This window comes from Peromyscus californicus, unplaced genomic scaffold (genome assembly GCF_007827085.1).
Source record: "Peromyscus californicus insignis strain IS unplaced genomic scaffold, ASM782708v3 Scaffold_9__1_contigs__length_137607984, whole genome shotgun sequence".
NCBI classification, from domain to species: domain Eukaryota; kingdom Metazoa; phylum Chordata; class Mammalia; order Rodentia; family Cricetidae; genus Peromyscus; species Peromyscus californicus.
In genome coordinates, this window is record NW_026294617.1 from 110,241,841 (window position 1) to 110,269,686 (window position 27,846).

Here is a 27,846-nt window from a genome sequence, read left to right on the forward strand (position 1 = left end):
TGGTGAGGTGAGGTTGGCTGTGGCTCATCCTATTCCTCTGATCTCTCAGTTTTAACCCCAATATCTGGCTCTGGTTTCTTTTTGTTTTTTTAATTAATAAGACCATTTAGCAGTTCTTACATATTTCAAAGATAACTCTTTTGTATTTTTACTGTTTTCTTCCTGGAGTACTCAGAGTAGATAAATGCAATATCATGTTTCATAACTCCAGTTAACTCTCACACTGCCCACCCTCCGACATGATTTCTGTTAGTCACTGTGGTGCTGTGAAAGAAATTGGACCCCAAAGGGAGTGACACTATTAGGAGGTGTGGCCTTGTTATGGAAGTGTGTCACCGTGGAGGTGGGCTTTGAGGTCTCATATATCCTCAAGCTATGCCCAGTGTCTCAGACCACTTCCTGTTGCCTGCGAGTCAAGATGTAGGACTCTCAGCTACTTTTCCAGCACCATGTCTGCTGCATGCTACCATACTGTACCATGATAACAATGGACTAAACCTCTGGAAATGTAAGCCATCCCAATTAAGTATTTTCCTTTATAAGAGTTGTCCTGGCCATGGTGTCTCCTCACAGCAATAGAAGCCCTAAGACAGTCACAGTCACTAAATCTGGCTTGGTGCTGGTCATACCGATAGACATTAGATTTACAAACATGAAATCTTGGTCTGAGTCCCCTCATAGCTCCATCTATTTTGTGGGGAAAGCAAATTGAAGAGAATCACCCTTTTAATTTAAAGTTAAACACAACCACTGACAGCCAACCACGCAGAAGGAAGAGCAACTGGGCCAAGTAGCCTCCACTCTGCCCCATGAGCCATTCTTTCAGTGGGGATCAGGTGAATTACCAATTCTTTTTAAATAGGCATGTTATCTTCCTTCAACAATTAGAAATTTCTTTGGCTCCTAAAGTATGATGAAAACACACTGGCATTTTAATGACTTTGCTAAATAGAGACATAAAAACTAACGTAGTAGATCTCTGTGAGTTCAAGGCCAGCCTATCTACATAGTGAGTTCCAGAACAGCCAGAGCTACATAGAGAGACCCTGTCTCAAAACAAAACAAAAACAATAAAACCAAAACAAAACCAACAAAACTTGGCAGGGATATAATAAATGTAAGAGTGTAAAGTTAGGATCCAGCTGCTGCTCCAGCCTCAGAAGCCCCATGCTACAGCAGCCTTCTCTAACAGCAGCAGGTACTAAGACACTGTCTGAGTCTCTAGCTAGACTTCCAGGTGTCAGGCCAGACTTCGTGATCTGGAGAAGTGAGTTTATATTGAAGGGGGTACTGGTGGCCACACACTCTGCTCCTCTACCTGCCTCCTGCCTGAGAATCAGCCTAAGGGTAGGCTGGTGCTGTGAAACTACTCCCACCCTCAGAAAGGTTTAAGAGATCCTTTCTTTTGCCATTGGGCTTGGGTTTTCCTTCTCCAGAAACCCTACCATGCTATCTCTGGTGCTCTGGCCTGAGCTCCCGTCCAAGCTCCCCATTATGCTTATATCTATTTCATCTATAATTCTTCTAATAAAATCCTTTCTCAGTGACCCTATGAACTCCTCATCCAGGAATGTTCAACAAACAGCATGTATCCCCACCCTCCACATTCTTAGATTTCTGATCTGATCATTACCAGCTGACTTATGAGATCAAGCTGTATATTGCTTTACCTATCTGAGGCTGTCAATTCAAAGAACTACCAGAAACTACCTGCTATTGTAATGGTTTTCTATATACAGGTGGAATTAAAATACAAAGCTTATGGATTGATTCTATTGGAGAAAAATATGTTAACTGAAACTAAAAAGTCAACAATCTCAGAAAATGTTTTTAGCAAATAAAGATAAGATTAATACATTTATTTGTTTAAGAATCCATTTAAATTGACAAGACACAGTTATTAAGCAAAATCTGGTACCTGAATATATCTTGCTATGGTACCTCAACCTTGCTATGCTAAAAAACAGAAAAATAAAATAATGAATTACCTTTATGAGCCGTTAAGTTGGGTGTTTTTGTTGTTTTGTTTTGTTTTGAATTCTGTGAGTTAATGTCAGTGAAAGTGAAATAAAGCAGAAGCCCATGAACATTTATTATGGTAAAAATAAACTTATAAAATTGTTTTAGAAATCAGTAAGTATCATGAACAGCAAAAATGTTCACATTCTCTGAGGAATTATCAAAAACATAGAAAAATCTACTTATAGGATGCTTTCACAGAATAACTGTATACTTAGTTGCTGAACCTTCCTCCTCACACCTTTGGAATTTTATGAATGGTCATATTGAGCACCAATTGTCTAGAACAGGTCTGATTACTGAAAGCAACTGTTAGAGGAAGTTCTGTATGAACTTAAGTAGCTTATGAAAGATGAACTATTCTTCTAAAATACTCTAATGTCATTAGGCTTCCTTTCCCTAAGTTGCTACATTATAATTTTATTTGGGCAGTAGCAATACAGTTAGTACTGTCTTAACCATATAGTGTGGGTCACAGGCAGAGATCTGCTGTAAGTGATGACTGCATCATGGAGCACAGGATATGGAGACCCTGAGTCTCAGTTCAGCTGATTGACAGACATGTGTTTTTCTGTGTGTCACATAATGAGTGTTAGTTACCTAACCTCTCCAACAGCTTTGACTTTCTCATCGCAGGTGATGCCTAACATCTTCTGAATTCCCCCAGTTTCCCAGCCAGCTATCTCCAGAATGCCACTCCAATCCAACCTACTCTCTGAAGGTTTACTGCATGAACTCCTAAAGAGGTTTCTTTGTCCTCCGACATCAGATGCATTTGGATACTGAAGAGCTATGGTCTCTGCCCATTGTCAGAGCTCCTTTAAGATCTTTGTGAAATTTTAAGTGATGGTATTATTTAGGTCATAAAGAGGAGTGTGTGTGTGTGTGTGTGTGTGTGTGTGTGTGTGTGTGTGTGTGTGTGCGTGTGTGTGTGTGTGTGTCTGTATGTGAGAGAGAGAGAGACAGACAGACAGACAGACAGAGAAAGAATATGAGAAAACGTAACTGTGATCCTGTGGAACCTTCTATCAATAAATATTTAAATATCTAGTTTGTTAAATGTGGATACTGCCACAAAATACTTCCATTTTCTCATAGCAATATGCCAGAGTAAAGTCTTAATAGAAAATAACTTGTCTTTAAGATAAAGGAGTGTCCTAGGAATAAAAAATGAAATGCAACCTGTGTGATCAAATATAACATGTCTACTTTTGTATAGAACTAATAAAATTTTTATATTTATGAATAAAGAATATGGTCAAATTATAAATGTAAGTACAGGTTCCTACATAAAAACAATTTCTCTACAAATAAGTCTATAAAATATATATCTATATGCATTATATGGTTCACTACTAGTACTATATATGTATGCTATTAAATACAGCTTTCTAATTATAACTACCTTTTTTACCCTGTGCTTAAGGATACTATTTTCTTTCTGATAAATCAATCTCAGACAACTACATTGCTTCAGTGCTTGTGAGATACTGTGCTTGCACAGCTCTTGGGGAAGTCTCCTTGCATCAGGATTCTCTGCAATGGGAGTTGGCCTAATTAAATAAAACTAATGAATGAATTTGGGTACCGAGAGGAAGTGGTTTAAAGCACAGACAAGAATAGTTCATTGTGTAGTTGAGCTGATTTTATTATAACAGTCTGGAATAGCACAGAGCATGCCAATTTAACTGAAAGACCTAATGCTCATTAGTTTTTATAAGCAGAAAAGTAAGGACATTCATTATTAATGGTTTTATCTCCAAATATAATTATGACCACTTAGGTATAAAAAATATTTCTCGCATGTTTAACCATATCAAGAAGATTTAAGTTTAAAAACTATGCTATTTACTGTGAAATGCTTAAAAAAATGTATAAAGAAATGAGTCCAATTATGTGAGCGATACTCCTTTCTGTGTAAAATAGCATTACTTTAGTTAACTAGAAACAAAGTTGTCTTTCAGCGCTTTCTGGGAAAGTGTATATAGTTGACAGCTACATTTGCCAACGTTTTCTGCAGCCAGTCCTTTCCTCTCCAATGAGAGTGATGCCGAGGTCTGCAAATGAACACTGTTACAAGTATCTTTGGTTCAGAGCAAAAGGTTTTTCCCTATTTTTCATGATGCCACACAGTAACTTGAACACTACTTACATCAAAAATTTACCCATTAATCATTGAAATATTTATAAATTTCCAGCAAAAGCTGCCTCATTATAAAGCATCAAAGTCCATTAACTGTAGTACAAATTATCTGTGATGATGCGAAAACTAATAAAAAAGATGAAAATTTCTAGAAGCCACTTTCTTGAAGTGCACACACATCCCCAGCCCTAAGAGAAGGTGAATGCTACTGTTACATGGTGAGACAAGAAGATGCTCAGATGGCCCAGGAAGGTCTCCGGATGGCACTGTCTCTCCACAATGGCACTTCAGCATCAAATGAGGAAGAATCAGAAGCCTTGCCTAGTGCTGGGTATCAGAAACAAGAATTTCCTCACTCATCTAAATCCTACTTTACTCTTTTGATGCAATACAACCTCTGTAAAATATAACTAAGTAGCCATATTTGAGTCTGTAATCTAAGTTCGCATCATCACAGACTCTCACATCTTCTTACTGTAGTAACAAGTGATTCCATGGGATTAGAAACCCATCCAAATGCCCTTCATTGTTCAGTAGTACTCAACTTGTCATTTAATTGTACACGTGTCTTAATGAAAAGAAACTTCAGGTAAATGTATAATCATGTAGATATTTCCTCATATCAAATACTATTTTCAAAAATCCTCTTAAAACATATAATATCATCAGCTCTAGACACTGGCTGTTAAAAACTTTTCTGGGAAATAAGCCATCTGGTCTCCGCTTGTGAAGATCTATAAAAAGGGTTCTTGAAGGCTGTCCTGAGGACAGAAAAATGTTTGTCCCGGAAGCTAACCAAGCCAGCTACCACCCAGGCACAGAACCAGGGCTATGAGTTGGCCCACCCCACCAAATCTATGAACTGCTGGAGCATGTGAAGGGGATGAACCTGCAGATCAGAAACAGCAGGATCTCCATGACACAGGACAACAACAGGATATCCAAGAGGAGCCCCAGTGAGAGCCCATTATCAGTGGTGTAGCAGAAACCAGATGCCCAGAGCCAGACAATGACTCATGGTAATGAACAGTTCCTATGGACTAAACAGTAAACTGTGTGTCAATGGGCCAAACTACAGCTTCTACAATAAGATTCTTTTTCATTTTTGTTTTGTTTCTCTATTTTGTTTGGATTTTTTTGGAGGGGTTTTCTTTTAAATTTGTTTTGATTTGTAGAGAGGTTGCAAGGGCAGAGGTCAGATGTGAGGAGATGGGGAGATAAGTGGAATCAGAATGCATGATGTGAAATCCACAAAGAATCAGTAAAAGTAAAAAAAAAAAAATCATAACACATCCCTCTACAGTCGAGAAAAAAAAAACCACTTATCTATTTACTCTTTGATTATACACCACAGTTAATACACTTTTAAAAAAAGAAAAGAAGGAAATCTAGTTTCATGATTTACAATAGAAAAAAACAAAAACAAAAAAGATACAAAAATGATTGAAAAAAAAAAATGGGCCATGGTGGCCCATTCCTTTAATCCTAGCACTTAAAAGGCAAATGGATGTCTGTGAGTTCCAAGTAAGCCCAAGCTGGGGTTGGGGATTTAGCTCAGTGGTAGAGCGCTTGCCTAGCAAGCACAAGGCCCTGGGTTCGGTCCTCAGCTCCGGAAAAAAAAAAAAAATTAAAAAAACCAAGTAAGCCCAAGCTACACAGTTCTAAACCAGCCAGGGCTACATAGTGAGATCTTGTCTAAGAGATAAAAGAATATAAAGTTAAGTAAAGTAAAATGAGCCATACACTATGTGGTTTTAAGATTTTAAGTCACATAGGGTGCCAGAGAAACAGAACAATTCACAGGTGAATGAAAATTGAGTCAAGACAGAAACTAAGAAAGCAATTAAATTATTTTTAGAATCGAATGAAAACGAAAACACATACTCAAACTTAGGGGGCACAATGAAAATAGATCTGTATCTATTACCCTGCACAAAACTCAACTCCAAATGGATTAAGGACCTCAACATTAAACCAGACACCCTGAATCAGATAAAGAGAAAGTGGGGAATAGGCTTGAATTCATTGGCATAGGAAAATATCAAAATATACCAAGAACTTAAAAAAAAAAGAATCAAACACCAAGAAAACAAAACAACCCAATTAAAAATGAGATACAGAACTAAACAGAGTTCTCAAAAGATGAAACACAAATGGCTAAAAGCACTTTTTAAAAGTTCAACACCCTGAGCCATCATGGAAATTCAAATTCGAACTGCTTTGAGATTTCATCTTACTCTAGTCAGAAGGGCCAACATTAACAAAATATATGGCAGCAGCTGCTGGCAAGGATGAAGGGAAAAGGGAACACTTACTCATTGCCAGTGGCAATGCAAACTTGTAAAGACACTATGAAAATCAATGTGGATGTTCCTCAGAAAGCTGAAATTGATCTACCACAAGATTCAGCTATACCATTCTTGGGCACATACCCAAAGGACTCTACATCGTACTACATAATACTTGCTTATCCACACTAAAGGCCTTTTGAAAAGATATATGAAAACCTACTTCTATAGAAGCTCCCTAAAATACATACATATATGAAAGAGATTGAAATGGAGTCACCCTGTAATGGAGGAGACAAGTGCTCCAACTAGACAACTTATAACTCTAAGAAAAACCCGCCCCCTGCCCCATTCCAGATTACATCTTGTTGAGTTATTGACCAAAGGAGTCCCATAACCCCTCCCCAAACATTACAGGTTATTGCCAAGCTATTGGTTACCCTCCACAATCAGACAGTAAGGCCCCATTGCTCAAGACAACACTTATGTCATGACCATGGAGAAATTGCCCAACTAGAGGGCAACCGTATTGACAAGCATTCCTGGAAGTATATGCTGGAAGGTACTTCTAATGCTACTGGAGGAGAAAAACAACTCCACCTAGCTACAAACCCTGTGCCTTACCGACCACTTTTGCTTGGACTTAAGGCCCACTTCATGGATAGAATCTATACCTGGCACTGCTAATGTGGCCAAGAATTGGAAATAGGTCACAGGCCCTTGGGACAAACCCACAACTGGAAAATGTTCAGAGAGGAAGAGACTTAGGAGCAACTCAGGCCTAAATAGGGATACCTTTATCAAACTCTCCCTCAAGGCTCAGGGATCTGTGCAACACAGGTGAAAAGACGGCAGCGGCCAGAAGCGGTGGACCATTCCAAGGAAACAGCATCTTCCAGACCCAACAGGCCTTACACACGTAGGAACTCACAGAGACTCTGACAGCATTCATAAGACCTGCACACACTCAAGCAAGACACAAATCCAAGCACAGAGAAGGGAAAGTGGGCACAATGTCCCACTCCTTACCAGGAAGCCATGTACAATGGATCCCTGCTGAGAGGTGAATCAGTGCTCTCCAATGGAGCGACACCGGGTAAACCAACCACACTCCAGGGCAGGCCCGTGACCAGGAGGGGTTGCCAAACGGACTCTGCATTTGTGTGTGCTTTCTAGTTTGCTTTAGTTAGGCCTGGCATTTTTTCCTATGGATTATGTTTGCTTTGACATGTTTTCTTTTTTTCCTTTTTCTTTTTGAGAGAGAAAAAACATGAAGCTGTGTGCATAGGGAGGTAAGGACGAGTTGTAGAGTAAAAAGAATATGATCAAAATATATTACACAAAATTTAAAAATAAAAATTAATTAATAACAACTAATTAAAGGCTAGAAATTCCCAAAGGATTTTCTAGGGTGACTGTAACATTTTATGTTCCTATTATGCTTATCAATGTTTATCATTGTTCTGGAACTGAGTCAAGAATACTGCTAGGCAAATAAAAAAAACCTCTTCATTGCAGTCTTATTACGTTCTAAACAAGTTCATGGACATTTTGTGTTTATATACACTATTTTTGAGGCACTTAACTTCAGATAAGAAGACATAAAATTAAGTGTTTGTTGAGAACTTCACTCTCAACAAAACAGTAATAAATTTGCAGAATTCTGAGTTAAATATGCCAAGATTTTTTATTTCATAGTTAAGTATAACTTTAGAAAAATTTTTAAAAAATCAATTTTATATTTGGGAAATTTTCCTCAGTTTAAAAAAAAAAACCTTTGATCTCACTTTTCCTAGTGTGTTTTTAGTTTTTTAAATACCAAAAAATTGCCAGGCGGTGGTGGCTCACGCCTTTAATCCCAGCACTCGGGAGGCAGAGCCAGGCGGATCTCTGTGAGTTCGAGGCCAGCCTGGACTACAGAGTGAGTTCCAGGAAAGGCGCAAAGCTACACAGAGAAACCCTGTCTCGAAAAACCAAAAAAAAAAAATAAATAAATAAATAAATAAATAAATACCAAAAAATTCAAAAGATATTAAATTATAAACAAAAAATGTCAAGGAGAATTTTTTTTTACCTTGTATCATTAATGTGCTTTTTATTGCTTTTGTTTGTTTTTTGAGACAGAGTTTCTCTATAGCCTGGGCTGTCCAGGAACTCCCTCTGTAAACCAGGCTGGCCTTGAACTCACAGAGATCTGCCTGCCTTTGCTTTCTGAGGGCTGGGATTAAAGGCATGTGCCATCACTGCCTGGCCTAATGTGCTTTTTAAAAGAAACAAAATATATATGCTAATTTTGAGTCATATCTACTGTGGTAAAGTAGAAGAATACACTAGTATTTCAGACAGAAAGCTGTTGAAAGAAACAATTTATTTCATTATTTTATTAGGAGACTTCTAGTTCCACTGACGTTTCCCAGTGGAACTGCTCTATATAGTAAGATTCCATAGGCGGCAAAATGCTAAGAGCTATGCATAGCTTTGACATCTGGCTTATGCTATGATCAAAACGGAAAAGGAATTCAGTTGTAAGGGAATTTTTCTTTAAGTTTTGATGTTGTCTATGTTATCTGGAGCAAAGCCTGGAGCAGCCTTGAATTACGTCAATTTCCCCAAGCAACGGAAGCAGCAGCCGCTATATACTTCCCAGAAAGCCAGTGCAAGCAAGAGATCTACTCGTGGCCTACCCAAGAAACAGTGAAGTAGCAATCTGTTTTAATAGCCTTTCAAATAGTACAGATGGATATCTAGAGTGAGAAGCAATGATTTACCACCAAAAAGCACTAGTGCACTCTACCTGAAAGCCCTAGAACAAGTTTTATGATTGGGAGTGTCTGAGGAAGGACACTACTGACGTGTGGTTAGAAAATTTTATTATCATCAACTTTTGGAACTCCCAACTTTCTGACAAGACTAGCCAAAGTCCTGCTCCTAAGTATTTCCATATCCGCAGGGCTGGCAAGAATAGCAAAGACTCCTCTACACAGGGAAAGACTCCTTTTAGACCTCCATTCCCCACTCAGCTCTATCTCCTCCCAAAGGCGTTGCCCACAGTTTCCCCTCGATTAACCAACCCCCTTGTGCTACATGACAGAAACAGGACGGGGTGGGAGTGCTGCTGGGGGCAGAATGCTTGCTAGCCCTCACAGTCCAGTTGGTCTGTAGAGGCACAGAGTATGGCAGGTAGGGATGAGAGCAATGACTTTATATTGAGGCTTATTTTAACTAGTTTATATCATATATCAACTCCTTGTTTATAACCTAAATACTCTACAGAATTCAAGAGGGGGACAACTTAGTACTTACTTAAGTGGTCCTTATCACAAAAGGTTTTAAAATTAAAAATTTTAGTCATCTATACTTAATATATATAGAGATGGATCTAAAAATACCTTGCTATGAAGAGGTGGAAATTAGTCATAAGGATGGGCTACATGTGGCTTGAGGCAAGAATATTTGCCTAGCATATGCAAATGGGGGGAGGAGAAGTCAGAGAGGAAAGGGTGAGGGAAAGGATGAGATGAAAATATTTGTCAACTTTATCATCTTTCAGGTAATACTTCGGGGTCTTTTCTCGCCAATGACTGATACAATTACCTTGAGTTAGTAGCTATTTTTAGGAGAGGATTCACCCATCTAAGAATTAGCAGAGACCAGAGAAAGCTACAAAGGCAAAGAGTTCATGGAAGGGGTAGTATAGGACACCTTTGTTGTAGGTTTTAAGAATAAAAACTATATCCATTCCTGTTTTTGAACTCAGAACAAGACTATTCACAAGAAAAGAATGATTCTGGACTTGAGTTTCAGGCTCAAACAATACTTACTCTAGCTCATCATAAAGAATAGGCAGTCACACAGTATTACTCTATGGTAAGAGAGTATGTAATTGCTTGAACATTCTGTTGTAGTATGAGGTAGTTCGTCAACTACTGAAATGCTTACCAAGTCTTTTCAAGCAGCAGACATGATTAATAATGACTTAAACCCTTCATTCTTTTTTAACAACAGAATTCATCTTGAAGAGATTGTAATTATCTTCATGAGAACTTTGATGGCACAGCTTAAGTTCATACAGAGTATAAACTGTATGGAAGTCAACTTAGGTAAAAATTTTATACAAATGTGGTTAAAGTAATTCTGAAAGTATGTTTTTATATTATAGGACCAAGCAAATGAACAAATATAATGACAAAGTGAGGAACTGATTAGTTTGAGGAAACAGCAGATAAATAAAAATTCACAGTCAAGAAAAAAGGAAATAAAAACCTTAACTACTTGAGAAACTATATTGTTATGAAAAAAACAAGAAATTATTTGTTAGAATATAGAGACATAAAATTAAATATGCCACATGCAGTAGACTATAGGTTAGATAATACATTCTAAGCTAAATATCCTATTTTAGCAACTGCAGTATGGCTGTGTAACAGAGTGTTCCTGGGACTAGTTAGATGTTTGGGAGTAAAGAGGAATGATTCGAGCAATTTACTCCCAGGCTATAAAAATAATAAAGCACATCAAATCTATAGCTTTCTTTTCTTCAAACTAAACAATCTCAATTAATCTCCTATGTTTAGGGAGAACTGAGGTTAACAGAAAAAGTAGTTTGAATTTATTCAACTTAATAAAGTTGCTACATACCTATCCAGAGGACTACTATTCTCAAAAACTTACAGTGTGTCTGAGAAGAAAAGGCATGCACGTGAGCAATTATAATGGATAAGAAGCATGATATTTATATTAAGTTGAACATAAGAAAGCACTTGGGATGGTAGCAGGGAAAATAGCTCAGTTGATAAAGTACTTGCCAAGCAAACATGGGGACCGGAATTCAGATTTCGGGCACCTATGTAAAAGCCGGGGTGTTGGCACCTATCTGTAATCCCAGCCCTGAAGGGAGTGAAAACAGTTAGATCCCTGACCAGCCATTCTACCCAACTGATGAACTCCAGGTTCAGTGAGAAAGCCTGTATCAAAGTAAATAGACAGACAGACAGACAGACAAAGTAGAGAGCAATTGAGAAAGACACCCAATGTCAACTTCTGGCCTCTACATGCAAACACACACACACGCACACGCACATGCACAGAGGTAGAGACAGAGACTGAGACACAGAGACAGATAAAGCCCAAGGGTAGGACTAACAAGATGATTCAGCAGGTAAAGGGGCTTGTGGGAAAGCCTGAATTCAATCCCTAGAACCCAATAAAGTGCACTAAGAGAAGCTACTTGAGATATTTGTCCTGTGACCACACACACACCATGGTATGCACATGCAAACACAAATATCACATACATACTTACACATGCATATACATATAATAAAGTAAAAAATAAACTAATAGAATGTTGCCAAGTGAGTGATTAATTCCAACTACTATATTAACTAACATTAACATTTACAATTTACTAGGCATTGTATTGAGTGCTTCATATTAATTCACTGAATGTAGAAATACTCCTAAAGACAATGTCATCATCCCTTTAGAGATGCAACTGAAGCAACTAAAATACAGAGATATTGAGCATCTGTTCACAGGTTACCTATGCAGGCGGTTGCCCAACTAGGCTTTGAATCCAAGAAGGTGACTGTATGAAATATGGCTTAATATACAAAGTAGCATTTGAAGTGATTCTTAAATGATGAGTACATTTGAATAGGCAAGAATAATGGCAATTATGGTATCTAGAATGGTAGAAAAATAAAATTGAGGACATAGAGATAATTAATATAGATTTAAAAGTGAAACTGAAAGGTGATAGTACAAGATATAAGAAGGGAAATGGGTTAGAGAGTGGTAGATTGGACAGACTTAAAACTGATTCTAGCATGAGGACGAACAGCCCCTATGTTAGTAAAAATAAAAACAAATAGTTCTTACAGTAGGTGTCAAATTGTTTATATACAGTTAAACGAATATAGTAAGAAACATCAAATCTAATTCTGCCTCAGTTTATCCAAGACTGAAAACTTTCCAGGTGACAGTCAATGACTGATACATGAATAAACCATGGTGATTTACATCATTTTATTTTTCACACTACTTACAAAAACCAGATGATCCAATTAAAGGGATGTAAGCAGGCGCGAAGTTTCTAGGTCAGTACTAGCTTGATTTCTCTGTGTTCTGTGTCTTAAGTGTGTTTTCTTCAACAACAGGGTCTTACTGTCGAGTTCTGAAGGGTAACCAAGAGCACTGGCAATAGGTTCTTTGTGCTGGGTCTATGGAATGTCACTGGCCAACAACTACAAAAGAAGTAACACACTCCTGGCTCTGGCCTCTTTTTTTTTTTAATTTTCAGATTTATTTTATTTTATATGTTTTGCCTGCGTGTATGTATGTGCACCATAGGTATACCTGGTGTCCACAAGAGCAGAAGAAGACATCAGATCCCTTGCAAGGTTGTGAGACACCATATGTGTGCTGGGATCCAAATTTGGGTCCTCTGTAAAGAGCAGCAAGTGCTCTTAACCACTGAGCCATCTGTCCGCAGTGAGGCACTGTGGTATCTGGTAAGGGTATTGTTGCTCCTAGGACAACTCCATTGTAACTCTTTTCATGTATGTGTGTATACACATATTGTAGGAAGCTTCTATAGTGGTACCTTTCCATGTGGCTTTTTCAAAGGTCTTTCGTGTTATTTATCCATCCCTGAATTTACTCCTGTACTCTGCTCTTCCCTCCTCCATTCCAGTTTAACTCTTCTATTCCAGTACTCCCTTTTGACCCTTTACAAAATACATCCATCCTTTATAGGCAGATGATTAACCTAGTGACCCACAATTGGCCAACATGCAGAGAAGAAGAAAATGCTGAATGCTCAGCCCCATGGAACACAAATACCTCAACCCCTTCCTCTCAAGACTAAGAGATCATGCAGAGGGGGTGGAAAGGGTGTACGAGCCAGAGGCAGAACATAACTGCAATGAAACAGTGTCTCTGGACATAGCAACACACGTCAATTCATGGCAGTTGTGATGGGACGTGCAAGACTTGGGCCAGCCCAAGAAAGACCAGATCCCAGTATGGAGAGAGGAGCTGGACAGGAAGTCTCACCCTACTATTGGTAACTGCTGGCTGCTGAGATGGGGAGAGTCAGCTTTCTCTAAGTGTGTAGCCCTGGTAAGTAGACTATGCTCCAGTGAAAGCCCACACTTCAGAGAATATTTGGGAAGCCCACAGTATTTTTCATGGGTTTAAGAAATATAATGTTGAATGAGTAGAACATGCGGGAGGGGACCTGGGAATAGTTGGAAGATGTGCAATGAATATGATCAAAATTCTTTGAATGGAATTCTCAAAGAGCTAATAACATATATTTTTAAAACTCGCAACAAAAACAAAACTAAAGAACGAGAAAATAATTGAAGAAATAAACCTTTGATCTATGCTAAAATTTTTTTCCACCTAAAAAAGCACTTTAAACGGTATTGAAAAAATCAAGTTCCCTTTACATGTTTAACGAGTTTCTGAAAGTAAGGAAAATCCATAAAGTTTTTTTAAAGGGTGAAGGGCTGAAAACTGGTGTACTAACCTTGAATCTGCACCAAGGCTGTCCTGAGGACATTTCTACCTATTAGGGACCTGCCCTGGAATAGCAGGATGGAGAAGAGAAGCTCGCCCTGTCTCTGCAGAGCTGGGGAAACCATGACTACAGAAAAGCGAAACACTGAAAGCGGTAACCTGAGAAAACACATACAAAAGTCCCAGCCAGCAACAAAGGAGGACAGACAGACAGAACTGGAAGCTGAAAGGCTAACAATGATAGTCTTAAGTTCTACATTTGGAGATGCTTGAAATGAGGAAATATTAACTCTGTGAGATTTACCCTTAACCCAAAACTGTTGAGAACCACAGATTAAGGTAACACCAAACTGAATTCATACTCTAACACTACAAAATCCACAGGAAAGTAAATAATTAGGAGTGTACGCACCAAAAGAAATATAACAGAATTAGAACTCCATGATTAACTATTAGAATAAGTATCCAACATAAAAATCATAAAATCAGCAAACTGAAATATGACCATGAAAAAATTTATTTAAAACAAACCAAATATAATTTAAGATAATAAAACACATAGTTGTTCAAATAAACACCAAGCAGTAAAGAAATATTTCTTTAAAATGAGATTTTAAACAGTTGAGGAAAAGATTATAAATTACTAGATGATGAATGAATTTTCCTAATTTTTATTAAGTGTGACAAATGGAATTGTAGTTATTGATGATGTCATTTGTACATTCTAAAATATAATACTTAAGATTTGTTTTAAAATATGTCATCAAAGAAAAACAGAAATACTGAAGTCAATGTAGGAAAATGTAGAAAACATTAAATCTGAGTGATATGAAATTCTAAAAATAAAAATGAAATGAAAACTCACTGGATGGTAGATATATCATTAGAATATTAAATACAGCCAAAGGGACATTTTGAGGGTGGGAAGATGGCTCTGAAGTGAGTATCCAGATTGAACTTAAAACCTTACACCAACAAGCAAACCAAAGCTCACCTTCCTTTGGGCTGACAGCAGCAGGAAGGTTTTTCCAGTCAAGGGTCCAAGAAGGACAAGGGTGTGGAGAAAACGTCGCTTCAATGCCTTTTTCCTAGAAAAGGAAGTAAGCTTTCCAAGTTAGTGCACTAGTAAAATCCTGTTTTCAAAGCCCACATTTCTATTTTTTATACTAACAAAAGTAATTAAAATTAATCATATGTGTACCCAAATATCTAGTTACATAAAAAATACAAAATGTTGTAAAAATATAAAATTCCTGTTCAAAATGTTATTTTGAAATCAGTACATTGCTATTATTTTTTAATTGCAGTAATAAAAAGTAATGCTGGGAACATATAAAAGTAATAAGCCAATAAATATACTAGGCCAGCGCCAAAGAAATGGCTCAGGAGTTAAAAGTATTTGTCACTCTTGTAGAGGACCGGGGTGGGTTTGGTTCCCAACACCCACATGGTGACTAACAACCATCCTTAACAGTAGTTACAAGGAATCCAATGTCATCTTCTGACTTACTCTGGTACCAAGCAAGCATGTGGTACACATATATACAGGCAGGCTAAACATATATACATACACATACACACACACACACACACACACACACACACACACACACACACACACACGGTATAATAGAGAAAAATCACTTGAAAACAAAACTTTATCAATAAACAAATTTATAGAGATTATTAAAAAAATCTGATCTTCCACTGTCCATCATCAGTGTCTGTCTTTACACATGAAAACCACCTATTTAAACTGCAAGCTTCATTCAATGTACCTAAAAACTGTCAACATAACGCATACCCCAGAATATCACCCTATCAGTTTATCCGTGGTTGTATCTCTAATAGATTCTAAAATTTTAAAGAAGAACTGTTTTTTAAGTCATTAAATTGTCCTCTAGGGTTCTTTCCTATGTTAGAAATTATGCATCTAAGGCTAGGCATGGTGAAACATTGCTTTAATCCCAGCACTTGGATCTGGAGATGAAGGCCAGCCTGGGTTGCATAAGATCCATCTCAAATCAATCAACAAACAACCAAAAGCTGTAAATTTATTATTTGTTCTATAGATAGCGGCATGGCAAATATATGGATTTATATTTTTCCAATCATGAAATGTGAATCCATATCCCACAACATAGATGATCACTGTTCAGATATTATCATCTCTAGGAAGCCCATTTAAAGAAAATTTATAGCGAGGGATGGTGGTGTACATCTAGAAGTCTCAGCACTAAAAATCTGAGGTAGGAGAATTACTTGACCCCACGAGTGAGACCAGAGTAGGCAACATTAAGAACTCCCATCTCTTTCAAGAGAAAACAAAAACATAACAAAACAAGTAAAATATAATAAAAATTGCTGATAATTCACCTTTAACTATTTGATAACAGTTATCCATGAGATTCCTTTTTATTATGAAAACTAACTGAATTTGGGTCCCAAAAGAAAGGGAAAAATCACTTTACTAGAGATATAGGTATCTCTATAGATCTAGAAATCAAGCACTCATTTGTTTCTAGAAGAATAAACAACACATCGCTCTGAAGTCACCTAGCGCATTTCTATTGCCGTTACTCTGACTTTGCTATTACTCATTTCCAATCTCATTCCTACTTCAGGGTCTTTTAAAATAATACTTCTATATTGAGATACTGCTAGTATACAACAAAATGTACCCTTCTCAAGTATATGCACTTTGGAAAATAAATTGAGGTATTCACATTTCTATTTATTAAAATCTTTACATTTATTTCAAAGATTTATTTAAATTCTATTTCTTTACATCTATTTCTTTAAATTTAACTTTAAATCATCATCTTAAATTTAAAACTGCAATCTCCCAGAGCAATACAGGCCAGTGCCATCGCCGATGGCTACCTCCCAGGACTTACAGGCAAGACCCGATTGTTGAAGAGACCACATACTTCAGTCACGGGACTTAGGAACTGAGCTAGAACTGACCTGGAAGCCTCCTCCCCAAAGACTAACTTTAATAGTATCTGTAGGCCAAGCTACCAAGGGAGAGAAGCAATCAATAGTTCTACTCAGCTGTAAAGGCCATGAGCCACAAAAATGACCAGCACAAAACATATCCACAAAGGTACAACAGTGGCGTCTTTATCTTGTGGTTAACCAATAGCTATCTAATTGGACTGAAGGCCTGCTCAGTGGCGGAGAATTCATGCCTAGTACTGCAAACATAGCCAACTACCTGTGGACCCTATAGAAGAACTCACTTCTGCCTAACTGAATTCTAAACCCACAGATAGGGGTAGCCTCACTCCTAATCACAATGCTTCTGTTTGTGGCAATGAAGACAACTGCAGAAATCCATGACTGGTCAAAATACAAAGACTAAAGTCCGCTGTGTGCCCAACCCCAGTTGATACAACTACAACACAAGGCCTAAGGTTCAAGAGAGCATTGAAGAAGGTAAAGATTGTAAGATCCAGGCGGCTAGTGTGTTTTCTTCAAGATAGTCTCTTCTACATATGGCAAAGAAACAGCTCCCATGAAATCATCAAGCCAACCTCAGATGGGGGAAATATCACAAGGCTCCTAGATGAAAACCTACAGGGAGCTATTGCTGTTGAGAGAGAAAGAGAGAATCAGTTTTCCCCAGGAACAAGTCCCCTGATAGGTTATCTAATCCCAAGTGGACACCCCTAGACACATACACATAGAGGCAACACTAAATGGATTCAGTGGGGTTTTTTGTTTGGTTTGGGGTGTGTGTGTGTGTGTGTGTGTGTGTGTGTGTGTGTGTGTGTGTGTGTGTGTAATTAAAGAACAGGCCATGAATTTGAGAAGTGGAGTGACACAGACAAAGTTGGAGAAGAAACAGGGAAGGTGGAAATGGTGTAAATACATACTCATATAAAATTCTCATAAAAACCTGAAGTTAGAAAAAATCATGAAATCATGACACTCATATAAAGATAGATGGAGACTATCGTGTTACTTTAAATATACCAGACAAAGAAACATTAACTCAATAAATAACTAAAATAAAGACTGAAATCAAAATTCTGTAACACAGCAAGTTTAGGTTAAAAGGATACACTTGACCAGATATGATGTTACATTGGTCCACAAGGTGAATATCTAAAAATGTCTTTTAAAAAAATTACTTTTAAACTATGTATTTTGACTTGGTTCCAAAGAGAAACAGCATGAAAGCTATTCAATTTATTGTGGCTTATTTGAACATAAGACTAGCAGAAACATTATTTGGTAAATACAGATACAAATAGCTATAAATAAAATGTATTATAGATGACATGAGAAAACGATTACTAGTTGGGAAAGAATGCTCAAGGGCTACTTTTCAAAAAGAAAACTGTAGGAAAGAAGCTAAATACCATTAACTTGGTCATAGTTGGTCTTGGTCCTCCTGTAAATGAAGGATCGTTTGGTTCCTCTCCAGCTGTCGCTTCCATGGAGTTCAGGTGCGTATTACTTGCAGAATTCAGCAATTCTGGTAAATATAGAAAGTGGATCCCACACTTAGAAGCTGCTGTTTTGACTTTTGGCACTTCCTGAATCCGCTGGTACCAAGAAGCTAGCAGTGGAAACTGTTCCAGCTTCTCAGAAAATTTCCTACAGAGAATTACCTGGAGAAGAAAAAGGATGTTTTAAAAATATATTTTTGACTGTTTATAACAGCAGTAATGAAGTATCACCTATCATAAAACTCACACATTTCAAAGGTAGTATTCAAACAGACTTCAGCAAATTCAAACAACTGTGCAACTTCCACACAATCCAGCTCTAGGACACCACGACACTGTGACAATTTGCAATAAACTTCTGTACTCATAACCAGTTGCAGGTAGCTGGCCTGTTTTCTATGTTTATAGTGTTGCCTTTCATACAAGTTAATAGAACCATAAAAAGTCCATGTCTTTTTTCACTTAGCATTATGTCTCCAACATTCACCCCTATTTGTTCATCAGTACATTGCTCTCTTTATTAGTAGTAACAGTCATTGGGAAGAGCCACTCTACCTACTTATCTGATAACTCATAGTTGATGGACACTGGCATGTTTCTAGGTATTGACTATCATGAAGAGAACTTAGGCTGAAACTACTGAATCATTCTCCAGGGTGGCCATACCATTTTATGTTCCCACTGTGGAGATGCCCATTCCTCTACCTATATTTCTAATTTTTATTTAATTTTATTTTCTGTGTATGATGTCTTAATGATACCCGTGTTTGAGTACAGGCACTTGATTGTTACCTACAGCAGAGATGTGGGGGTCAAAGAACAAACAGAAAAATACTACTTCTCTTTCATAAGCTCATAACTCCCAAATAATGAAAGCGAAAGATAGTGAGATCACTCAAATGTCAAAATATTTCCAAGTCCCACATTTAAAAGGAACCGGTGACCATGCAGAGACCTCAAAAAAGCAGATGAACAAGGGAAGAAAATCAATTCAGGATCCAGACAAGAAAGTAAGCAAAGGAAATGAAATGGTTAGTAACTTGGAGAAGAAATTTAAAAAAAAAAAAATAGAGATAAAAATCAGCAAGGAAAATGAGACTCTGAACAAGAACCAAATTCGTGAAATAAAAGGATCAATTTATCAAATAAAAACACAGTAGAAAGCTTCATCAGGACTAAAGAGATGGTTCAGCGGATAAAGTGCTTGGTGCATAAGCAGGAGGACCCAAGTTCAGAACCTTAGCACCCGTGAAAACTCTTACTCTAATGCTCACAGGAAAACGTAATACACGCACACACAGAGACATACACTCATATCATCATCACTACCAACAACAACAACAAGAAACAAGACAAAGTAAGAGAACAAATATCAGGGACAGAGAAACAAGTCAAGACAATAATAATTTCAGATGTATAAATGCTACCAAAACTTTCAAGACCAAACCCAAGAATAAAGTTAGCAGAAGAAGCTGAGATAAAAAATGTATAGGCAATTTAGTCAATAAGATTGTAACAGACAGATACAAGAAAGGGATAGACATCCAAATCAAGAGGCATTTATAACTCCTTAATAGTTATGACCAGAGAAGAATCCCTACATAATATATCATAGTCATGATGTCCAAAAATGCAAAGCAAAGAAACAATACTAAAAGCTGTAAGGGGAAAATGCCAACTCACACACAGAAACAGAAACATCAGAATAATGAGCACTCTAAAAGTCAAGAAAGCAGGGAATGGTCTACTTCAGGCCCTGGAAGTATGTAACTGCCAACCAGGATTTCTAAAAACAGCAAGATTATCTTTTAGAATGGAGGGAGAAATAAAAGCAGGTCAAGAAAAGCACAAATTACAGCACTTCAACCACAGCAGCATTGGAGAAGATTCTTAAAGTAACACTATCGCCAGAGGAGAGAGAAGGACAATTTCACATAAAACATGTAGGAAAGGCCACACTCCATGAAAGCACCAGAAGAACAAAGGACTATGAGAAACCATTGTGTCTAACACAGCAAGCTCTTAGTCTGAGCCCGAGAAGAAAACAAGTAATAATCCAACCAACCAGAGCCACCAGACAAAGCCATGGGAAATAACAACTCTCCCTCAAGGATGACTTTATTTGCAAATGGGTTTACCAGTTAAAAAGATACAGACTAACTGACTGGATTTAAAAAAAAAAAAAGAGTTTTCTTTTTTTTCTAAGAAATAGACTTAGCTGGCAAAAATGTCCAAAAACTGAGCCAAAGGAAGACAACACGAAGTACTTTTGGCATTGAATCTTAGAGCTTTCGGTATCATAAAACAATGAAGGTCACAGAAGGCCACAAAGGTCCTGATACAATAATAGCAGGAAACTTCAATATCCCACTCATGTTTAGATAGCTTTCCAAACTAATAATCAGCAAAAAAACATTAATGCTAAATTATACCATAGACCAACTGATTTCAACAGATACCTACAAAATATTCCATCTAACAAACAGGGAACACACATTCTTCCCAGGGATGCATGGAACCTACTCTTAAATTGACCACATGATAGACCACAAAACAAGATTCCACAAATACAATAAAGAAAAAAATATATTTTATCAGACCATAGTCAAATAAAACTGGAAAGCAAATGCAAAAGAAATCTCAGAAACTACACAAAGACAATGGAGACTAAACAATACACATTTGAACAGGGCCACTAAGGAAATCTGAAAGGATATTTAAAAAGTTCTAGGGTCAAACGAAAACATAGCACATTCAGCCAGAATCTCTTGAGATTCTCCTAAAAGGAAAGCTTACAGCTCATTAATGAAAAAAGCCAGGTGATGGTGGTGCATGCTTTAATCCCAGCACTCGGGAGGCAGAGGCAGGCTGATCTCTGTGAGTTCGAGGCCAGCCTGGTCTACAGAGTGAGTTCCAGGAAAGGCACAAAACCCTGTCTTGAAAAACCAAAAACCAAAAAAAAAAAAAAAAAAAAAAAAAGTAAAAAAAAGAAAAAAGAAAAATCAGAGAGATCTCAGATACCCTAATCACCCAACTCAAGATTCTAGAAAAAGAAGCCAAACTAAATGCATTGGATGGCTCTTAAAAGGACAGCAAGATGAACAAACCCTTAGCCAAACTAACCAAAAGAGAGACCAACACAACAAAATAAGAGGTGAAAGGGGAGCTGTAAGAACAAAATCCAACAGTCCTCCAACCTAGACCACCATTAGGGAATAAAAACATATATTCGAAAAAGCTGGGAAATCGAGAAGAAATGGGTTTCTATACTCATATGAATATCAAAATTAATCTGAAAGATAAAACAATTTTAAAAGACCAAAACAAGCAATGGGGTTAAAACAGTATCTTAGTTAGTTTTCTATTGCTTTGATAAAATATCATGATCAAGGAAACTTATAAAACACTGAATTTTGCTTATGGTTTCAGGGGGCTAGAGACCATGATGGCAGAGCAAAGGCATGGCAGCAGGAACAGCTGGAGCAGCAGCCGAGAGCTCACATCTTGACCAGCAAGTAGGAGGCAGAAAGAGAGAGCAGGCACTGGGGATTGTGCAAGTCTTTTGAAAACCTTCAAGCCCACCCCCTCGTGATACACCTCCTCCAACAAGGCCACACCTCCTAACCATTCCCAAACAGTTCCATCAACTGGGGACCAAATTTTCAAATACATGAGTCTTTGGGAGCCATCCTCATTCAAACCACCACAAACAGTAATGAAAAGCATCCCCACAAAGAACAGCCTTACATAAGATGGATTTACTGATGAATTCTACCCAATTTTGAGGAAGATCTAACAACCAATATTTCTCAGGTTGTCCCACAAAGTACAAAATGAAAGAATGCTACAAAGGCAGTTTTAATCTAATATCAAAACTGAATAAAGACACAACAGAAAAAAGAAAACTATAGACAAATTTCTCTTATAAACACAGATGCAAAACTCACTAAAACGTTTGCAAGTTGAATTCAAGAACACAGTAAGACCATACACAATGACATGCTGGTTTCATCGCAAGAATGCAAAATTGGCTCAACATATACAAAGCAATAAATGTAATAAGCCATAAAAATGTAATTAAAAAGGAAATTATATGATTGTCTTGACAGATGCAGAAAAAGTATTGACAAAATTCAGCATGCCTTCATGATAAAAGTTCTAAGGAAACTGGAAGTAGTTGGAACATAATTAAGCGTAATAATGACTATAGATGACAAACCCATAAGGTATATTCCATTAATTCAGGAAAGATTGCGGGCATTTCCTCTAAAATCTGGAATGAAACAAGGGTGCCAAGTCTCTCCACTCTCACTCAATCTAGTACCTGAAGTCTTAACTAGAACACTAAGGCCCAAAAGATATATAATCAGGATATAAAGAGAAACAGAAGAAGTCACATTATCCCTATTTGTATACATGGCTCTATATTTAAAAGACCCTATGGACTTCACTAGGAAATTTTTATATCTGATAAACACTTTTGGTAAAGCTGAAGGATACAAAATCAACATGTGCCATATAGTGGTGGCACATGCCTTTAATCCAGCACTCAGGGAGGCAGAGGCAGATGGATCTCTGTGACTTCAAGGCCAGTCTGGTCTATAGAATAGTCAGGGCTACACAGAGAAACCCTATCTCGAAAAACAAAACAAAACAAAATCAACATGCAAAAATCAGTTATTTTATATGCTAATAAAAAACTTAACAGAAAAGAAATTAGGGAAAAATATCCCATTCCCAATAAATTACATTTTATTAAAAATAAAACAAGGAATTTCACCAAGACAGCGAAAGACCTCTACACTGAAAACTTCAAGACACTGAAGAAGAAACTGAAGAAACAGAAGATGGAAACAACTTCCACGCTCCTGGACTGGACGGTAGGCAAGATGGCTCAAACGAAAGTGCTTGCCGTACAGACTGAAGGGCTTTGAACTTGGTACTTAGAACCCACAGTGGAAATAGCTATATTATAAAAAGTTAACTATAATCAATACACTTCTCATTTCTAAAAACCAATGATACTCCTCACAGAACTAGCAAAAGAAAAGTATCTTAAAATCCATATGGAAACACAAAGATCCCATGAAGCCAAAGCAATCCTAAGCAGAAAAGGTGATGCTGGAGGTAGGACAATAGCTGCCCTGAAATTACATTACAAAGCAATGGAGATAAAAAGAACAACATTGGCACAAAACCATATATCCAGACAAATGCAGCGGAACAGAGGACCCAGAAATGAAACCACATAGCTAAGGCCACCTCATTGTTAACAAAGACGTCAAAAAATGCATAGTGTGTGTGTCTGTGTGAGTACACGCACACGCGTGCTCATGTATGAATCTGAGTACACACACACACACACACACACACACACACACACACACACACACTTGCCAGAGAGATTCCTCTGAAGCTGGAGTTGCAGGCAGTTATAAGGCGCCTAATTCAGGTGCTGGTAACCAAGAGCAGGTCCTCTAGAAGAGCAGTACATGCTCCTAACTGCTGAGCCATCGCTCCAGCCCCTGCATCATGTTTTTGTTTGTTTTTCCATAGCATTATATCACAGGGGGCTTCCTATTGACACGCAGAACACGACAAACAAACAAACAGACAATACTCTGGGGAAAAAAAGATAGCCTGTTCAACAAATGGTGCTGATACAAAGAGATACGCATTGCAGAATGAAATAAGAGTCATTTTCTCATTCAGAAGAAAAATCCATTCAAAACTAACCAGAGACCTTAATTTAAAATCTAAAATGCTAAAGCTGCTATAAGAAAACACATGAAAAACACTTCAAGACCTAAGCATAGGAAAGAATTCTCTGAACAAAACTCCAATAGCACAAGAAGTAATCTCAAGAACCAAAAATGGCATTGCACGAAATTAAATTCTCTGCACAGCAAAGGAAAACATCAGTGGAGGGAAAGACAGCCTGAAGGATGGGATGAAATCTTTACCAAACTAAATTTCACACAGGAGTTAACGCACTGCAACCAAGAACTGCAACAAACAGGTCAACTGCAACCAAGAACTGCAACAGGTCAACTGCAACCAAGAATTGCAACAGGTCAACTGCAACCAAGAACTGCAACAGGAACTGCAACAGGTAAACAGACAAAATTTTTCAGTGGGATATAGTTCAAACACTCCTTTTATCCCAGCACTCAGAAGGCAGAGGCAGGTGGATCTGAGTTTAAGTCCTGGTCTACAGAGAGAGTTCCAGAAATGCCAGGGCTGTTACATAGAGAAACCTTGTCTTGAAAAAACAAGACAAAACAAAACAAAGAAAATCCTCTAATCAGTAGATGAGCTAATGAACTGAACAGACAGTTCTCAAAAGAAGAAACATAATGGCCAATAAATATCTTAGATGTTTTCCCCATCCTCAGCCATCAGGGAAATGCATTTGAAGACCACTTTGAGATTTCATCTCTCCCTAGTCAGAATGGCTAGGAAAACAAATTATCAGAAAAACAAAACAAAATTCTGGTCAGAATGGGTAGAAGGAAAAACTCTGACTTAGTGCTGGTGCGAATGTGAACAGGCACAGCCACCATGAATCAACATGAGCTGGAAAATGACTCAGCAGGTAAGAGCACTTGCTGTGCAAGCTTGAGAACCTGAGCCTGAATCCCCAGTAAATGAAAAGGCAAGGCAGGGGGGAGGAAGTGTGGAGACCCACAGAGGTTTCCTAGTGAGATCTGAGCTTGCTTTACCCAGGAGGGCTCCACAGGGGATGATTGGACCATGGTGTGATTACCAGGTGTTTGGAAGAGGATTGCTGGGGCTTGCTGATATCAGCCTGGCCCAAAATTCACTGAGATAGTGTCTCAAGGAAATAAGGCAGAAATAGAGAAGCATAACATACACACATACACACACACACACACACACACACACACACACACACACACACACACACACGACCCAGCTGTACCATGCCTGGACATGTATTCAAAGGACTCTAAATCCAGCTATAGAGATACTTTACACATTCCTGTTTATTGATACACTATTTGAACAGCCAGGAAATAGAACCAGTATTGATGTCCAAAAGACAAATGGATAATGAAAATGTAGTACATATACACAATAGATCTTCTTTAGCTGTAAAGAGAAATGAAATTGCCAGGAAAATATACATATCTGGAAATTATTGTATTAAGTGAGATAAACTAGACTCAGAAAAACACATATTACATGTTCTCTTTCATATTTGATTCTTAGATTTTTAATTTTTACATATGTCAAAGAGGTATATCATATATTATGTTAGTAAACTGTCATGTGCCATTTGAGTAGGCCCACAACACGTCACTGCATTTGAGACTGAAGCGCGTTTGTCTTCAAGTGTCCTTCAAAGCCTGCCCTCTCCTTCTGTGACAGGGAGAAGAGAAAAACAAAGCCCATGAGTGAAACACCTTGTACCCATGGGAACAGCTAGAAGGTAAATTATTTCCAGCAGATGTTGCTAATATTTGTCTCATAATATAAAATGCCTACATGGTGGCTAGAGATGGCTCTTCAGTTAAGGGTATTGTTGCTCTTCCTGAGGACCCAAGTTCAGTTCCCAGCACCCATGTGGAGCATCTCAAAACTACCAGTAACTCCAGCCCTAGGGGATCCAAGACCCTCTTCCGGCCTCTGTAGACACCTGCCCTCATATCCTCATATGTATATATCTATATGTAGGCACACATGCACACACACACACACACACACAATTAAAAAAATAAATCTTTAAAAATATTTTTCTAGGGCTGGAGAGATGGCTCAACAGTTAAGAGCAGTGGCTGTTCTTCCAAAGGTCCTGAGTTCAATTCCCGGCAACCACATGGTGGCTCACAACCATCTGTAATGAGATTTGGCGCCCTCTTCTGGCATGCAGACAGAACACTGTATGCATAAGTAAATCTTAAAAAAAAAAAAAAAAAAAAAAAAAAAAAAAAAATATTTTTCTACAAAGTACCTATAGTGTGAAAGAGAAGCAGGAAATTGAGCCATGGTAAAAAGGTCAATTGAGAACTCAGCTGACTGCCTCAACTTCCTCAGTCAGTGTCTGCTGGATGTTGTGAGCATCCATAAGAATGTTATCTCTATCTATTGCTATTTGTTATTTTACCAGGAAGTCTCACAAAAAGGGACATTCTGCTCTGCCTGGGCCTCTCTCTATTGTGAGTTTTACTACCTGTATACCTACCTGCTACTTGCTATGAATTTTTCTATTTACTTACTAGAAACTTAACAAACTCACCCTTTTGAAATTGGACCACACAGAACAATGAGTGTGGGTCATAAATCTAGAAGGAAAACCGTCAGAGCAGAAAAAGAGGTTTTAAGAGAGAAGAGAAAACCTGAGTAAAGGGGACAACAAATATATGTGACATCAATAGTGGGAAGGGACTACTATGGGAAGGAAGGATATGGTGTTGGTGGTGGGGACTGAAAGAGGAGAATCAACAAAAACAATGTATAAGTGGAACTGCCACAATGAAACCTTTTACTCTGTATGATAATTAAAATAAAAATATGATAAATTAATAAAATCAGACATGTTTTCCTTTCCTTACCTTTCTTTTACTCTGTTAATTTATTACTTTTTAAGTGCATTTGACATCTCTTCTATTTGAAAGTGAACTATGGCCGGTTGTGGTGGCTCACGCCGGTAGAATTTGCTGAAGGAGGCGGAGGCAGGAGGATCACGAGTTCGAGGCCAGCCTGAAAGTGAACTATGATTGAATGCAATAGTTACTATTTAAACAAGGGGCTTGCAGTATATCTTGTGGTAGACAACTTGCTTAGCATACATTGGGCTCTGAGTTTAATCCTCAATACTCCCACCCCACCACAAAAAGGAAGGAAGGAAGGCAGGATGCATGGCAGGATGTCCCGTTTAATGAACATGTAGGATGTTCTACAACATGCTGACAGCCCAAGAAGTGCTGAACTCCATTCACTAGCTAAGAAGGCTCTACAAGGAGATGGCTAATGAAAACTGGAGACAGTGAAAACTGGCTCCTAAGAAAGGACAACTTTAAAACAATGTATAAGTTGCCTAGCTTTTAAGACCAAATACCATTAGAAACATCACAGAATTCATTATAAAAACATAAAGAAAAATTATTCTAAAAATAATAATTTTTAAAAAGTACTGCTACCAATACTACCAAGAAGAAATGAACCCCTAGTGGCTTTGTAGTTAATTACAATGGGGTAGAACTAATGCACCGGAAATAAAAAGTAGCAAAGCTGCTCCAATGCATAAATTTCATAAAGCTGCAGTATCTTTGTCTCACAGAGTAAAATAACCATGCAAGCAGCCGTTTCAAAGGCACCTGCTTACTAGCCACAAAGGGGAACTGTCCATACAGCAGCAGGCTTTCAGTCTAGTTCATTCATTCTCTCATCC

The 27,846-nt window shown here is 37.9% G+C and overlaps 1 protein-coding gene and 1 long non-coding RNA gene across 10 annotated transcripts in view; one reads left to right on the top strand and one right to left on the bottom strand.

The window, feature by feature from the left end:
- The window catches only part of LOC128105610 (uncharacterized), a 111,652-nt gene extending 107,398 nt beyond the window's left edge, over positions 1 to 4,254 (top strand). For both annotated transcript variants that reach the window (XR_008216398.1, XR_008216397.1), the window contains one exon: positions 2,656 to 4,254. This is a non-coding gene — a long non-coding RNA (uncharacterized LOC128105610). The remainder of the gene's footprint in view (positions 1 to 2,655) is intronic.
- The window catches only part of Gstcd (glutathione S-transferase C-terminal domain containing), a 114,307-nt gene that overhangs the window by 69,186 nt on the left and 17,275 nt on the right, over positions 1 to 27,846 (bottom strand). For all 8 annotated transcript variants that reach the window (XM_052730852.1, XM_052730849.1, XM_052730851.1 and 5 more), the window contains 2 exons: positions 18,342 to 18,593; positions 14,969 to 15,062 (listed from right to left, as the gene is read on the bottom strand). In XM_052730852.1, the coding sequence (XP_052586812.1) occupies positions 14,969 to 15,062; positions 18,342 to 18,593 (346 nt within the window). The remainder of the gene's footprint in view (positions 1 to 14,968; positions 15,063 to 18,341; positions 18,594 to 27,846) is intronic.